At 39.5% G+C, this 17,256-nt stretch overlaps 1 protein-coding gene across 1 annotated transcript; it reads right to left on the reverse strand.

The window, feature by feature from the left end:
- Positions 1 to 259: 259 nt before the first annotated feature.
- TMEM74 (transmembrane protein 74) lies at positions 260 to 8,811 on the reverse strand. The gene is made up of 2 exons (XM_001135992.8): positions 8,655 to 8,811; positions 260 to 6,312 (listed from the first exon to the last, which is right to left on the reverse strand). Exon 2 carries the CDS (start codon positions 6,271 to 6,273, stop codon positions 5,356 to 5,358), a length of 918 nt encoding a protein of 305 aa, XP_001135992.2. The 5' UTR covers positions 6,274 to 6,312; positions 8,655 to 8,811; the 3' UTR covers positions 260 to 5,355.
- Positions 8,812 to 17,256: the final 8,445 nt, after the last annotated feature.

Genomic DNA, 17,256 nt, shown 5'->3' on the forward strand with positions numbered 1-17,256 from the left:
TTTTCCATATCATAAAACGTGTACTCTAATACTGAGTAATTTAGAGAAACCCAAATAACTTGGACTATTTCCTATAAAACAACAAAAAATAAGGCACAGTCTACATTATATAGTGAAATGGTAGCAAGAAGAATGACAAACCTAAATTAGGGGTAAATATTCATTTTAATTTTTTTGGACAAATAATTTCAAATATAATTTTAAAAGACCAAATCAGCATTACAGATTCCAATTCAAATTAAGCTTAATAAACACAATAAAGCCTTTGAATAGTTTTATTTTAAAATGATATGACACACTTGCTATTAACATATAAGGCATCAAGTGCCCTAAGAAAGAGCTCATAACCTTAATAATTGCCCTTGAAAATATCAAAAAGCACATAATCAATGTCAAATTATTTTTGTTTGGCAAGAAAAGTAAAATTAACAGCATGATGAGAACCACAGGGTACAAACTCTCAATACACAATATGTAATAATTAATCTTTCTTTCTTATATGACATTTGTTTGGAGCCTGGCTAGGAAGCCTGAAGATGGCAGTGAAAAAATAGGGAGAGCTGTTCCTGAAACACAGGAGAGTTACCCAAATTTGAAACAAAGGAATATACTCCCCATAGTCCCCTGAAATAAAATAACAATTCACGGTAAAATAATTTCCAAATATCTCACACTCTCATGAGCCTGAAATTGAGAGGTTAAAAAACAAATCAATAGATATTTGTGGGAGGCTGAACAACCAAAACAGGTTTATAATAATTATGACATCTCATTCTGAGGCTGATTCCAAATTCTTCATTCATGACTTGTGAAAGACTTCTCTTCTTCTTAATGTCAACAGTAAGGCATGCCAAATTCCTATAATAAAATTATTCTAACAATAACTTTGGATATTAAAGCTGTATAACTATAAAATATAGTCCAAATGCACATAGACTTGAGTGCACATAAATCTGCACACAAACATAAACCACGAGTACACTCGAGTGTAAGCCACAGATTCTTGAAATCAGTTTTATGTGTTTAAAATAACGTCTTGCTTTTTACAGTGTCAATGCACTAGGCAGGCAAATTATTTCCCAAGACTTATAAAATTTGGGAGAAGATAATATAGAATATTATGAACCAAAAACAGATATAGCTAAAAATCAGCCAAAAGGAAATGATATGTTAATTCTCTTTCTTAAGTACTCTTTTTAGACTAGGAAAAGCCAGTAAGAGTTCATTATAATCTTCTCATCGTAGTCATTCTTTATGTCCAATTCTGGGAAAGGTTAAACCCATTACAGAGAACAGTAAGTATTGATAGTATTACATCTTGCTGTAATAGGTGAACCACTGGCAAAGGTTGTGAATCTTTTTTGTCAGACCACGTTTTTTTGATGGCATTAATTGCTGCAATGAAATCTGACCTTCAGGTTGAAAAACCTTCTCCTAAGAGATATACATATAGCACACTTTTTTTAACTTGACAATTAATCCAAGTAAAATTTTGCATACACCTATCATTGCACACGTGAAAGATGAAGACCAAAATGTTCACATGCTCCTGCCTAGAATTTTTGCTTGTCAGAAGGTGGTAAAAAAAAGTAGAGCCATTGGGTTCAGGCTTTTAATTCTCAATATTTAACTAGCATGGTGCTCAGTCACTCATTTATCAAGATTAAGTCACCCCTTATACTGGGGGGACTGAGGTAAAGGCACACATAAGTTTGGCAGCGCAGTCTCTTTTCAGAAATTGTACCTTGAAGGGCATGTGCCAGCACTGGTCCAATTGGGTCCCTAAAACAAATAAGTATGAGGGGGATGAACTCATATTTTAAGCAGACAGCAAAGCATGTGATGATATCAAGGCAAGTAACTTGATAGAACAGAATCAAGCGTTATAGCAGTCATGTGGGTAAAAGCAACCATGGCCTCCAAGAACTTCATGGTTCCAAGCAGTCTTGTCTTCCTCTAAACTATAAATCACCTACACAGTGGGGAGCATGACGAAAAGCTGTTCTTTATATGAGGGGCCAGTACATCTTATTATGTGATCTGCTTTAAGAGCTCCCAATGGGTGGGAAGGACACACAGCGCTGCAAAGAAAACTCTTTGCAAACTCTACTACTAACAGTTTAAGGTGCCCTAAAAAGAACTGGCTTATAAAGATATTAGGAGCCTTAAATCATCCACCAGCAGCGTGTAGATCCCAGTAATAAAGGAGAAAGACAGCTTTCCTTCTGTAACTCACCCCATTGGGCCACACTGCTGAAAGACGAGCTGTCTTCTCATTGAGACTAGGAAGATGACTCTTGAGTTAAGATTTCTAAAACCATGTAAATAAGCTAAAGACCTAGAACCACTGAAATATGTTTTTCTTCTCTAGGACTAGCAATAAAAACTTTCACAGGTAACAACCAGCACCATATTGAAGAGACAGACGGAAGGTCACAAATCTCCATGAAGGATGCAAGACCAAAACCATAGGTATTGTATGCCCAATGTCTATAGAATGCATCACCTGGTCTTGCCAAAGTACCTCTAGAGCCAAAAACACTCTTTGTCAGATTGGGAACAACAGGAAATAAAGCACATGGCTTTTCTTTGCCTGTGTTACCATCATTTTAAATTCAAGTAATCTTCATATTGAATTCAGGCAGGATGGATAAGGGCTACATAAACCAAATACCCAGGGAAAAGTCGATTAAGGCAAGTATCTGAATAATGTCACCACAGCCCAAAAGAAGTAATTCAGATGATTTTCAAAATCATGTAATGTGTAATGGTTTGCCCTCAGATAAGTAGAACCTTAAAAGAGAGGTGCTCTATATGTTAGCAGATTTAAATAATGTTGAAGTGTGCGTTTACTTACCACATTTCGATTTTAAATTTTAAAGGAAATTATAGCATTCTAGGGAAAAGAAAGGAAATGTATTTTGATGTGTTAGGTCTTTTTCTCCCCCGTTGAATATTTTTTTTCCAAAATGGCATTTTTCAAAATGTTACCTCTAGATCAAATCTATATTATTTGGTAGCCCTGCAAGATTCATTAAATGCTTCCACATGAAAAGCTTTATTATCAAGTGAAAAGACCTCCTAACACTTGATTCCCAAACTCCTCTTCCTTCATAAACTGAAAATTGATTCCACATTAATTCAGTTTAGTCTGCCATTTGGCTAATTAATCCTGTTTCACCAATAAATAAAAACTCAGTTGATCTCATTTAGCTTCTATGAATAAACATTAGTTTTTTCTTTAATGCCTTCTTTTTTTTAATGCCTTCTTTTTTTAACACACAGCTCAGACCTACTCACTCAGCAGATCGTTTCCTTCTTGTTTCAACATCATCCAAAGTGGATCCTTAAGCAGGCTAGAGCTGGACTTAGAAACCTTCAGAATATAAAACTTATACCACTGGTAAGGCAGCCTCAACAAAAATCATGAAATGAGAGTCACAGTAAAACAAAGTTTGTTCAAAAAGCACAAAAATACAGCAACGGAAAGCAAAAATCATGTTTATGTCATCTCAATTCTTTCTTTTCAGTAATCAGTATTGCTCTATAACATAAGGCAATTAACTACATCTAGCTTCCTCTGATGGCCATATAATTTCTCATTTTTACCTAATAATTCTTTCATATGCCCATCCTCTCTTTTTACTATCTTCTGAGCCTCCCTTTTTGTATTTCACTTCAACCCTTAAGTCATATGCAGCATACCTCACTCATCATATCAATCTGACACCCATGAGAGCTCATCCACATAAATATCCTGATTCACACATTTTGCCAAAGTCACCCATGTATTCCACGGTTGTCCACAACACCACAAACTTCAGACATTTGAAATAGCCTTTAAAAATCTGCAAAGAAATCACTTTCTTACTTCCTCATTCCTGCTATCTCATACCAATTCCCAGCTCCTGCCCTCTTTTTAAGAATGACCCCCTGATCCTGGTAACACAATCATGGAAGTTACAACAACTCTTACAGCACAGGTTGGAAAAACCTCCAGGCAGAGTTGCAAAATGTAAGGTATTTCTGAGGCTGCATTTCCCATCCCTTTTCTGAACCGTCACCATAATGAGGCGGTCTGTCACTGTGAACACCCAGTGTGTGTCTTGCAAAGTGAGCACCTTGCTCATCATGCTGCTCTTAGAGAAGAGTTTGTGCTGCATGAGGCAAGAGTTCACAGTTGCTGAATGACATCTAGACCACTGTGAGTGGGAGGTGAGTTCTGACGATGACTACAGTCCCCATTAAATCAGTGTATTGAATCTCTCTCTCTTTCCATTTTATTTTTTTTGGCTTTGGGCTTAAGGACTGCTGCTACCATGAGGGAAGTGCTCGTTGCTTGGCCTACAGCAAGTGATACAGCCTGCGAGGCACAGTCCCCAAAAGTCTAGCTGCAATTCTATTGGTGGTTTTCCCCAAACAGCAATAACAAGATGTTACCTGGAAACACACCAGAGCCAATCATGACTCAGGCCTGTCTAGGTGTTTAGATGTCTGGAAATATATTTAAAATGTCTCATGCCTTGCCTCTTGCTGCTGGTGTGAGAACCAGCAGACTTCAAGAGCACAGATAACCAGTATGATGGCAAAATCACAAAATATAAAACTTATATCACTAACTAATTTGACTTCATTTTAAAAAAGAGACTGTGACCCTGGCTAATATCTGGCACCAACACTGTGGTTTAAATTCACATTGGTCTTACAATGATTTACATAATTTTCTTTTATTAGAAAGTTTATCCTAATGACTTAATTACAATTTTTGAATACAGGAATAATTTCAAACATAACATTTTTTACAATAAGAAAAGCCCAACATCCTCAAACTTCAAAATATTCAAACTAAAAATTCCATGTTTTAGTGTTTAGCCAAATTACAAGAAGGATAATTTAGCAAGAAAATGGATAAGCACCTTTGAGAATTAGATGTAAGCCTTATTATTGATTAGTGCTTAGTTCTTTTTCACAAAGTAGATTAGCAATTGATCCTACTGTGTGTAGGACCACCTAGTGTCCAAAGAATAACATCATATATTTGTGTAAAAGAAATAATTTGTAGACTGGGTCATTAGAAATATTTTTCTATCGAAGTAGAAGTTCTTGGCCATTACAGATTAATTAGCCTTCAGCTCTTCAGAAGGATAGGTGTGGCTGGTTGTGGTTTCTTATACATCTTACATGGCTTTTCTTCTAAATAGAAGACACATGGAGAACAAAAACACTTACTGGCTGTTGGTTTGTGAAATAAACTTTTCTTGCCAGGCAAATAAATTGCACTGTGAATTTTTATAAATTAACTTTTTTCATATTACAAAATGCCAAGGCAGACTCTCAAGATATTCACAACCAGAATTAACTCTGTACAGCAAGCGCATCTTCCTCTACCAAGGACAGTTCCAGAGTGTTTTCATTCGTGCTGGTTTTCATCCTGAAGTTGAAAGAACCATAGAGTTTTGCAGACTCTTTGGAAGAGGCAAATCTGTTTCGACGATAGAGCTCCCCCTTCCACATGGACATCATTAACAAGCTGGACAGGATGACGCCCCCCAGCGTGAGGAGGCAGAGCCCCGCAATCACACAGCGGTCCAGGTGAGCCCCCAGCCTCGCACTCTCCTTCTCCAGGCGCTCCATCTCCCGGGCTGCCACAGTGTTGGGGTCCACAGTCACTTCCCGTGGGACGATGTAAGAGATGATCACCAGCAGGATCCCAGTGACCAAGAACAAGATGGCGCTGATGAAACCATAGTCTATAGACTTCCCTGAAGACGTGGCTTCTGAACTTGTATCATCCTCCTCTTCAGATATCAAAGATATGGCAGCCTCTTGGGACCACTCATTTGGATTTTCCCAGCCAAGCTCCCCAGGGTGATTATGCCCTTTTGCTGATGGCGAGCTCCGGTTCCGCTGCTCCAAGTTGATGTTTTTGTCCACATAGGTAAAAGAAGTTTCTAATTCCTGGCTGCAGCAGTTACAGACTTTCCGTTCCGCTGTTATTTGGTTGTTCCCTGAGTGGAGAAGTCCTGGTGGAAAGGCATCTGGCTGAAGAGTACTGTTTTGCAGAGAGGAGGAGGGGGATGCTGGAGAAGAACTAAGTTTAGACCCTTCCATCTCCGTTGCTCTTGGGGTGGATGCACACTGTTTCTGACAGCAGAGAGCAGCTCTTGTGGCTGCTGTATCTGCCTGGTCACCAGGCAACCCTCTTGAACTCCAGTCCCTGGCATCACAGAGGTCTGCCTGGTTGCTCTTCTTTGCAAGGTAGTGGAGCTCCATGAGAGCTAGTCAGACATCCCCCAGCAGCTTCCGGAAAGTCTGCCAATAGCAACAGAGTTAGATAAGAACCCAACAGAAGCTAAGGTTGTACTTCCAGGAGTGTTGCTCCTGGGGTCCCCATTTCCTTCACAGCTGCACCTGTTTAGCCCCTTTTCCACCTCAAACAGGCAAAAGAAGGGAGGGGATACCTAGTGGCAGGAAAGTGTGGAAAGGACAAATGCTCTCACTTGTCATAGTGATTAACACTGAGAAACTTAAGTCAGGGTAGAAAGGCGCGTGGAGGAAGTGGCAGTGTCTACTGAGAAAGAATACTGCCGTCACCAAGCCAAATTTATTCAAGGACTCGCGCATTCCTGCAAAAGGATCCCTCAAACGAGAAGGCAAGTTTCCTGTAAAAAGACAAATGAGAAAGGCAAGAGCCCTTTTTAGCAGAGCTGCCGATTTTCTGGAGGACTTGGGGAAGCATAGACTTGTTAATTCAGTAAGACTGTAAGTGTTTACACTCTCCCTAGTTCAGAGCAAATTCTAATACAGATTAGCTTTGGAGCATCACCATCAGTGAATGACTATACACCCCTATCAGCTGGGCAGGAACTCAGCATTTTGATTCCATAGCTCTGAAGTAGATGAAAAAGGCCAGCTTAATCAGCCACCTCTGCTAACCTTACACCTCATACATCCAATGACCCTAGTGACACAGCCCTGTATTTACAAGACCATATGCTGCTTATTCACTGTGCTTCCACTCAGCCCTATTCTCTCAGTGCTCCATGGGGGAAGCATGTTCTGGACCCCAAAGCGTACAGGCAACAGACCTTACGGCAATCCCTGCAAAATACAATGGGCCAACCCACTCCTCCACACACACACCTGCCTGCTCCAGCTGCAGGATCTGCTACTCCCGTTCCCTGGGTCTGTGTTCCTCCCTCTCTGCATGCTTTGCTATCACACAATGCACAAGAAATTGACCATCTGGATAGTTTTACAAACCCAATCTAGAAGTGAACTGATAATAAAAGACAAACTATAAACCCACAGAGTAAGAGTTCTGTGGAGGCGAATAGGTGAGAAGCTATTTCCAAGGTTACCTCTGTAATTTTATAAACATGTCACTCCTCACCCCCGGCTGCAGCAAGGGGCATTTCTGGGAGAGAACTTTGGTTTGAGCAGAAAACCATCTGCTTTTCTCTGCCTCTGCCATGTTTCTAAGGAATAAAAATTCACTTTCCACTATCACTAGAGATTTTAACCAAAGGCTCCTTTTATTTTGCTTCCAAATCCAGGGTGATAATTGATTTAACCCAACGGCTTGAGGCTTCTTATAATTCAAAATCCACAGCTCCAAAGCTGGTAACAGAAACACAGGCAAGGGTCACCTAAGGTCAACCTGGCAACTCAAAATATGGGAGAGGGAATTGACATGTTTTCTGCTACACATAAGAGTTTGTTTAAAACAAAACAAAAAAACAAAGCAAAACAGAAAACGTTTTTCTCCTGTTATCGGAGTTTCTCTACAGTGAAAACAGCAAAAAACAACAGGGCAAAAGAATCACTACTAAACTAGAACAAACCCCCACTAAAGGATTCCTCAATGAAAGAAGTGATGGTAACAGGCTTCATCAATTACCGATAACTCTTATTCCAGTTTTCTCAGGCATTAGGGGCTCGGATTAACCTTTGGTACCATTAACTCATCACACTAGCCTACCTTGGATAAAATCAGCAGGGTTCTTTGAGACTTTCAGTTTATAACAAAAGAAGAGAGAAATCCCCACTTAATTCCCTACGGCCGCCTCTACCTCTCTTTAAAGAAAAGCTACTCCCGCTTGTTCGCTTGTTCTACCGGAGGTATGCTAGCAGCACAGTCGATTTCCTTTGCAGCTCCCTAATCCGGGGCTTCCATTCTCAGTGGAGAATGGATAATCCCAGGGGACCAGCTAAAGACTCTTTTCTTGCGTCCTCTCCCTCTTTTTCCTCTGATCTGCTTAAAAGCCCAGTTAACGACATTGCACCTTAAAGCGAGGGGACACGCACTTTCCCTCGTCCATCTGTCATCAATTAAAAGCATTAATATTTGCTTTAAACTGACACAGGCAAGGCTGATCTCGGGGAGGCGACCTCTGGATGCGCCCTGTGCGAGCAAAGCCGGGAAAGCGAGCCCCAAGCACCTGGCAGCGGTGCTCCCAGCAGGCGCCGAGAGATCCGGCTTTCCATTTCTGGTGAACTCTGCGCCCACTGAGGCATTCGAGGTACGGATGTGTCCGCCTAGTACTCGCAGACGAAGGAGAGAGAGCGGGGATATGCGCTCCAGCTCTGCTAGGCTCCAGGGCTCTCACCCTTGCATTCAAAGCCTCCACCCCATCCCACTCCCCGCCACTCACCTTCTGCTTCGGCCACCCGGTGCGGCTCCAGCACCGCGCGCTCTCCCGGCACGGTTCCCGGAGAAAGTCCCCCAATCACCAGCTACGGCACTTGTAGCCTCTGCACGCCGCTCGGCTCCGCCGGGTGGGCAGCGCCCGCCACGGCGGGCGGGGTGGGGCGGGGCGGGGCGCTCCCGGAGCATCCCGGGAGTTGTAGGCCAGGGGCGGTCCCTGCATCCCTCCTGTCTCTGTCTCCTCCCACGCCTTCTGGGTTTTACCCTTCCTGCAGATGAGTTCCCGCCATACCCTCTTACTCCTCCCCAGCACTTAAGAAGACAGCACTGTTTTCTAAGCCTAGAGTGGAGTTCCCTAGCCTCAGGTGTGGCCACAAGACTGTGAAAAGGAAAGTATATTCGACTTCAAATGTGCCAGATAATTTGCATATTTTGTCTTTTTAATAGTCAAAACAAATCTTCCAAGTAGATTTTATTAATCCTCATTTTACAGATGTGGAAACAGGCTCAGAGAGGGCAAGTGCCTCATCCACAGTTACCAACAGCAGCTTCTGAAATTGCATCCAGGAGTCAGATTCGAAAGTCATTGCGTGTCTCACAAAATCAGAAGAAATATGACCATAAGGGGTAAGAGATTGTCCCATGTACCAACACATCCCCTGTATTTAGCACAGTGGTATTCGTTGAATGTATGAATAATAATGACTCAAAATAACAGTTAACATAAATAGCGCTTATTATTGCCAGGCTCTCTTCTAAGCACTGTAGATACATTATCTCATTTAATGGTCACAATTTATTGTTAAAGTACTGTAAAAAAAAAAAAATCCTCATTTTAACAGAAGGCGAAACTGAGTTACAAAGTAGAATAATTTGCCCAATGTCACACAACTAATACTTAGCAGAGGTGGGGGGGCGGGGGGATGAACACCAACAGATTCTAAGCGTTATACTATATGGAATGAATGGAAGAAAGACCAGAAGGCCAGAATAAAAGGGGTCAGGAATAAAGGAAATCTGAAGGTTGAATCTTCTGAGTTGTGACTCTTAGGATAGGACAAGGTAACTGTGTCACCAGCCTCTTTCAACCAGAGTGGACTGCAATAGCCAACAGCCACTGAAAGCCCAGGATATGTGTAGCTTGTAGATAATCTCCAGTTTTCCAGCATCCTGTTGGGACAATTCTAGGGGAGCAAAAAAGGATTATAGTATGGATGGGCTGGGCACGATGGCTCACGCCAGTAATGCCAGCAATTTGGGAGGCCGAGGCGGGCAGATCACGAGGTCAGAAAATCGAGACCATCCTGGCCAACATAGTGAAACCCTGTCTCTACTAAAATAGAAAAAATTAGCCGGGCGTGGTGGCGCGTGCCTGTACTCCCAGCTACTCAGGAGGCTGAGGCAGGGGAATCGCTTGAAGCCGGAGGCGGAGGTTGCAGTGAGCAGAGATCGTGCCACTGCACCACTCCAGCCTGGCGACAAAGCAAGACTCTGTCCCAAAAAAAAAAAAAGAAAAAAGGGATTAGGGATTATAGTATGTATTACGACATTTTGCTTGTAGCTCACATAAATACTGTGGTTGCTTGCTTTCAAAAGAGAGATCTATCTCCTTTAATGACAATTATGTTGGTATTTCATTACATTGGATAGAATCTATAGTCACATGATTACAGGAGTTCACAATGCTCCCTCTTTAAAATTCTTTTTCCCCCATATGATTATATTTGTAGCCAGTGAGGCCCATTTGTTGATAAACATGACAGATGTATTATGACTTCTCCTTTGCTTACTACACGGTTCTCCAGCATGAATATCTTTCCTCCACTGCCCTATTCCATCCACACTTCAAGGACTAGTTTGTCAAGCCAAATCTACAGGGATGCATCCAGTTCTTAGTACTACATATGCAAAAAGAAATAAAGAGAGAAACTAAGATGTAGAAGGAACTTGAATTTATGTTGACGAGGAAAAACTTAGGAACTTAGGCTATTTAGCCATAGGAGAATACTGAGAGGAAACAATAAACTAGCTTCAAATATTCTGAAGTTTCTAAAAATAGAAGAATTCTATAGTATATTTAAAAGGGTAAAAGCAGAACAAATAACAATAATACTTTTTTGTTAGTGCTATTATGTTATCATCTTTAATTTTTACACCAACTTCACAAGGGAGGCAGTATTATTGCACCCATTTTGCAATGTAGAAATTGAGGCTTGAAAAGATGTAGTTTCTTTTCCAAGGCCTGAAAACTAATATCTGGCAGAGCTAAGGTTCTAACTTGGGTCTTTGTGATTCCAGAGACTTCATCTCTTTGCCAACACATTATACTGAGCAATGCTTCACAATCTTTTTTACAGCAGAGTACACATAAGAGGTGATACTATTTATGGCAATGTAATAAACACAGAAGGTTTCTCATGGCCATAGTTCTGGGGCTGTGGGTACTTCAGTCTCTGGAGGACAGCTTGGAGGGCTAAGGAAATAAATAAGTCAGCACACCTGTGACACACTGGCGTGCTGGAGGATGCCAAAGCACCGATCTGAGAAGCTCTGGATAGCACTATTAAATTTAAGAAGGAGGCTGATTTGAGACTTTGTATAAGGAAGGACATTATTTCTAAAACTTTTAAATTGATGTCTCATGAAAGCAAATTCTCTGGTACTGGTGAGGATTAAAAAAAAAAAGGAGAGCCATTTATTAGTGATTTCATAGAAGGGATTCATGTAGTTGGATTAGAGGACCTCTGTGATTCCCATGCTGAACTGATTTTAAGTTACTTTTTTTTTTTTTCCCTGAAGCCTTTTTCTTCCAAGGATTACACCTCCTGTGAACTTTGCTGGGACTTGTCAGTACTTGTGTTTTTGATATTTATCATCCACTGCTTTACGACATTTCTTGAATGGCTAGGTAGCCACTGCATGTGGTTTAACTTCTCACTTAGGTGCCTAAATCTCTAAGGTAATCAATAATAAACTCCTTAAGGTCAGCATCTACATGCTGAACACCTTACCTCCTACAGAAAGTGCAGTATTTCTGTTGAGAGGGAAGATGTCAAGACTGAACTGAAGACTCGAGATGATTACCTATAATAATACTTGACTGTCTACATATTCTTGAGCATTAAAAGTATATCAATTCCAACCAACACCACAAAATCCCCTTTAAAAGTCTGCTGACAAAAAATAGAGATGAACCAATTGAGCACTTGAAAATAAAAGCTCTGCAAAAGTTGCCACTTGCTGGAATACTTTCCCCCTCTCTCATAAGTCTATGTCTAAAACTTTCCTGAAAATTGACCCAAGAACCTTTTTCAAAAGCCTTTCTTGTTCAACGTCCTCAACTTATCGTTACCTTTCTAACTGGCTTTCTAGTAGCATAATATGCTTTCTTTTATGCTGTTATTTTAGATATAGAAAAGTATTTCATGTATATTTTATAGTGCTTTCTATGTGATCTCTCCAGATAAAATTTAAGCTCCTTGAGAACCAACATATTCTTTCTATTTCTTTGAAGCTGTATGTGGGCATGAAATAGTGCGACACATAGGCAACAGTAGTTCCTCAATATATGCTGATAAAACAATTCACAGTTGTAAAATGTTATCTAGAAATCTACATAATGATTTTGGTCTTACGCTAATTTTAATGTCTCACATTTTCCTGTTTACTTATACTCTGTTTCATGTGAGAGGAGCAATCATTACTACACTAAGTTAACTAGTTGAAAAATAAGAAAAATTCTGAGAAGTAAATTTACCATGTAAATCAAGGGTAGTGCTGGGACTTTTAACAACCAGCCTCTTGTAATAATTACTGAGGATGTGTTCCAGTTTCTTTTTCTTCAGTAATAATAATAAGGGCTGATTAGTGGACTTAGAGTTATTATTATGAGAGGCTGGTTCCTAGAGAAGTAAGAAAGACATTTTTGGAATAGGCTGGAGGGAGGATCAGTCATTGAATAGGGATAGCATGAGGAATATGGTCCTATACCCCATACTGGTGCTAAGAATGAAGGTGACCATAATTTAGAGAATGAAGATCTTGTTAATGAACAAGATTCTAGGAACAAAAAAAAGCATTAAATTAGAAAGGTTTCTATTTAATAAGAATGCTTACAGTGGCCAAGTAGGCATGTTACTTAAATAAAGTGGCTGAATACAGACAATAGGGATGGGGAAGATTACCCAAGTTAAGAGCAAGTGCCTTTCCCAAAAGGGGCAGTATCCCCTAACTGTTCTACCTGAGTTTTGTCTTAAGTGAATTTAGACATTAATGAAAGTCAGATATCACAATTTGTTATTCAAAATTCAATGTATTTTAAACCCTTAATGAGTCAGAGAAAAAAAAATTATTGGGAACATTTGTTTCCAGTAGTAATAGACTAGGTAATTTAGACCTACCCACTGCTGAGGATAAGTAGAAAATCTTAACAAAATATATAAAAGTCACTTGATTGAAGGCATAAAAAGTTAACAAGATAGAGAAAAATTACTGGATTAGGATGCAGAGAAGGAGAAAATCTCAGAAAGACAAGTCAGGAGCTTGGAACTTCTTTTTAGTTGGGGATGTAACATGATCCAGAGAGGACAGTTTAGCGGCAAAAGGCTAAGAAGAGTGGGGATTAGGATCCTGAGCTCACCAAGGGAGGAAGCCATAGTGAATCTGCTCCATTCCCTGAACTTTGGGTTGGAATCCTGGAAGGTCGCATCTCAGCAGTGTGTTATACAGGCCCTCACAGGGCATGCATCTCAGTTTGTGAAAATCTCAATTTCTAATATTTAACCAAGGTGACTTCAGAGTGCTAAGATCCCGGGTACCTGGCTGAAGAAAGTAGACTCAGTCTCTGAAAAAATACAGCATCAACTCAAACCAATTTTACCAACAATTTTACAAATACACTGATACAATAAAAAATAACCATGAAAAAAGCCAATCTATAAATGTCACATATTGTATGAGTCCCTGTAAATATAACATTGTCAAAATGCCAAAATTACAGAGATGGAGAGCAGATTAGTGGTTGTCAGGGGTTAGAGATGGTGGGAGGTGAGAGGGTGGGTGTGGCTATAAAGGGATACCATGAGGGAGCTTTTTGCAATGATGGAAAAGTTCTGTATCTTGAATAAAAAATGCACAAGGGGTATTCAGAAGACCAATATGTATATAGAAAGAGACACAGAATAATCAGTCGTAAGAGAAATGTAATTTAAAACCACAGTGAAATAGCACATCACATGCACTAGAATGGATAAAGTGGCAAAATAATCGGCAATGCCAGCTTTTGGTAAGGCATAGAGTTACTAGAACCTTATATACTGGTGGTGGGAATGTAAATTGGTATAACCACTTTGGAACATTTTTGCATTATCCACAAAAGTTAGCTATGATGCAGCAGTTCGACTCCTAGATGCACACTCAACAGAAATGCACACACATGGGCACCAAGATGTGCAAGAAAATGTCCACCAACAACAGGATAGAGAAATAAATTGTAGAATACTTATACATTGGAGTAATATGTAATGAAGGAACTGCAGTTGCATGCAACAAAATGGATGGATCTCACCAATGGAGGGTATAGAGAAAATATTTTTGTGTTTATGGGGCTTTCTGAGCAAATTTGGCTGAAACTTGAGATCCTGAAACCTAGGCTGAGAGCAAACATTGCAAGTTAGTTAACATACACAAAGTTAATGAGGGAACTGGAAAGAGATTTATCTAACTCTGGAGGTAGATATTAAATGGGGAATGAGGCCCAGGATCTTAGAGACATTTCTAGGTAAAAAAAACTGGAGACACTTGGGTGCATTTGGCTTTGAAGAAATGTATTTATATTTGAAACATTTAGAGAACCCAAAATTATTGCATCCAAGGAGCAAAGATTTTTTTTCTATCTTTTGGGGAGGGGTGGAAAAGATAGTTTTCGCTTGCTTTTGTATGTAAACACACTAAATTATTTTTTTCTCTTGTTTCTCATCTGTGATACAGACTTCAAAGTTTGTACGCCTAGGACATCTGACCTGGCTTTCATTGTGTTGTGCCAAGGGTAAGAATTGGGATCCAGAGGACCGCATGGTCATTATTTGCTCTTAAGTAAATCATCTGTTTCTGATCCAACACCATGTGTACCTTCAGGATAAAATTAATAAACATGAATATTAAAAACACAACAATAAAGCTGAAGAAAAGAAGCTAGCCACTAAAAAATACACAATGTGCAGTTCTATTGCATAATTTCATTGATATTTAGTTAGTTAAGAGGCAAACTATACCGAAGTATTTGGAGATGTTAGCAAAACAATAAAGAAAAGCAAGAATGCAGTTACCATAAATGGCAAGAGGTAGGTTGCCTTTGTAAGGGAAGAAAAGAGTAGTGATTCTGAGAAGACTAAAGGGGAGGCTTCTGAGACCTGGCACTGTTTTATTTCTTGACCCGGATGTGTTTACAAGGGTGTTCTCTTTGAGCTAAATTATCGGAGGTGACCCTCTTTATTTCATGTACTTTTCTATATGCAGTTGTTCATGATAAAAAGCTGTTGGATTGGATTCAGCTGTTGGAGTGGATTCAGGTTCCAAACACCTAATTTGCAATCTCTGCATTAAGGGTTTATATCAAAATCTAAGCGTTCTGTTTTACCTTAAGAAGAACCTGAAGATAGTTTTCTCTGACTTACCTTCACCTGGCATCTTGCTATGCATGGCAGGGTGAGGAGTGTACAAAGATATGCTATTCAGATTCTCCCGAAACACTTACAACATTAGGATTTAAAGTAATCTGGGCACTGATATCTCAAAATAAGAAATATGGAAACATTTCATGTCTAATATTTTGTATATAAACTTTAAGACACCTTTAGAAAGCACAATATGGGGAGAATATTGGACATTGGTGGAAGGATTTGGGTCTGTTGGTTGCGTAAAGGCCCTGTTGTCTTTAGGCCACAGATTTCCTTTATAATTAAACTTACTAGAAACAAGACTGCATTCACTGGCCCTAATCTTGTACCTTCATTTTCTTTTTAATCTACTATTGCTGTTAGGGTCCATGTTAATTTAATTAAGTAAAAAACACAAGTTGACAGCTATGGGTTGAATCTGATCTAAATACATGGTTTTATTGGTGCATTGAGTTGTTACAATTTATTTAGGTATTTATCAAATTTGGAAATTTGGAAGATTTGAGAAAGCTATTTGGATTTCTGGTTTCTCTTGAATTATATGAAAAATCCTGAAACGTGGACCTCACTTTTATATGTTAACAATTAACTAGAGCTTAGTAGGTTTTGCACTCTGTAGATGGGACATAAAGTATCCAGATTTTCATAGTTCTCACCCTTAACTTATATCTGGCTCAGTTCTCCTACTACTTAGCTTTTGCAGATATGTGGGTTTGCTACCAGTTCCTTAACAGTAAGTCTCCAGAGAGAGGTATTTCACATGAGGCAAAATCAATAACAGGTAGCCTTCTGTGCACTCTTCTGCTGTCTCCTTTCCCAGCTCTTGCCCAATGCTTTTCTTCCACATTCACTCTTGATTGATGTGTTTTTGTTAAATTTAGCCCTTTTTGGCTTGGCATTTTTGATATCTGCTCTATATTTCCTGAGTACCCTTCCATTTGCTCATTTAAATGACTGCTTGCTGCTCACCTCTTCACATGACCTTTTAGAGAACAGAACCATTCCTGATACCATTCTACCATGATCTCAAGAAATGTTTCAATGTCTTTCCCTGTCTTTTTATTACATCCATTTCTAGAGACAAAACCCAGTTTATGAGATCATCACTGCACTGAATGCCTGTGTTAAGGTCATTAACAACTTTAAGTAATTCAGCCATTCACTCAATAGCCATTAATTATCAACAAGTTCTATGCTGGGTGCTGGAGGTGCAACAATGAACTGAATGGATACATCCTAACTTTCAGGGAGCTTATGGTCTGGTGAGGAACATGCCAGTTTAACAGGTAAGTATAACACCATTTCATAAGTGTTGTAACAAGGGAAATAGATAATACAATGGCAACCTACAGGAAGAGAGCCGAATTCCAAATTGGAAGGGTCAAGTAGGCTCCTACATGATGTAATATCCAAGTGATACAAATATAGAAAGAAACTGGCCATTAGAAGAATAAGGCAGGATGAAGATGAACTTCTGACAATTCAGAAGTGAATTATTGGAACTGAAAAACGTTTATTATGTCTTCAGTATGAAGTGTGAGATGAGGAATGTCAAATAACGATAGTAGAAATGTTAGTAGAGGACAGATCATCTTTGGTCTTCTAAGTAAGGATAAGGTGTGTGGACTTAATTCTGAAAATGGCAAAGTGCTAAGGATGGTTTTCAAGCAGGAGAATAATATCATATTCAAATTTTGAAAAGATCCTTCTGGGGAATAGATGGAAGATGAGCTTGTCTAGTGTCATCAAATAGCTAATAATAATCATCCAAGCAAGAGGTAATATCAGTGAGATCTAAATGTAAAGACACAGGTAAGTTATAAGGAAAAGATATATCCTGCAAACATTAATCAGAAGGAAGCTGAAATGGTTATATTAAAGCGAGCTTCAGGACAAAGAATATTACCAGGGATAGAATGAAACAATAAGTAT

Source organism: Pan troglodytes, chromosome 7 (assembly GCF_028858775.2).
Source record: "Pan troglodytes isolate AG18354 chromosome 7, NHGRI_mPanTro3-v2.0_pri, whole genome shotgun sequence".
Classification (NCBI taxonomy): Eukaryota; Metazoa; Chordata; class Mammalia; order Primates; family Hominidae; genus Pan; species Pan troglodytes.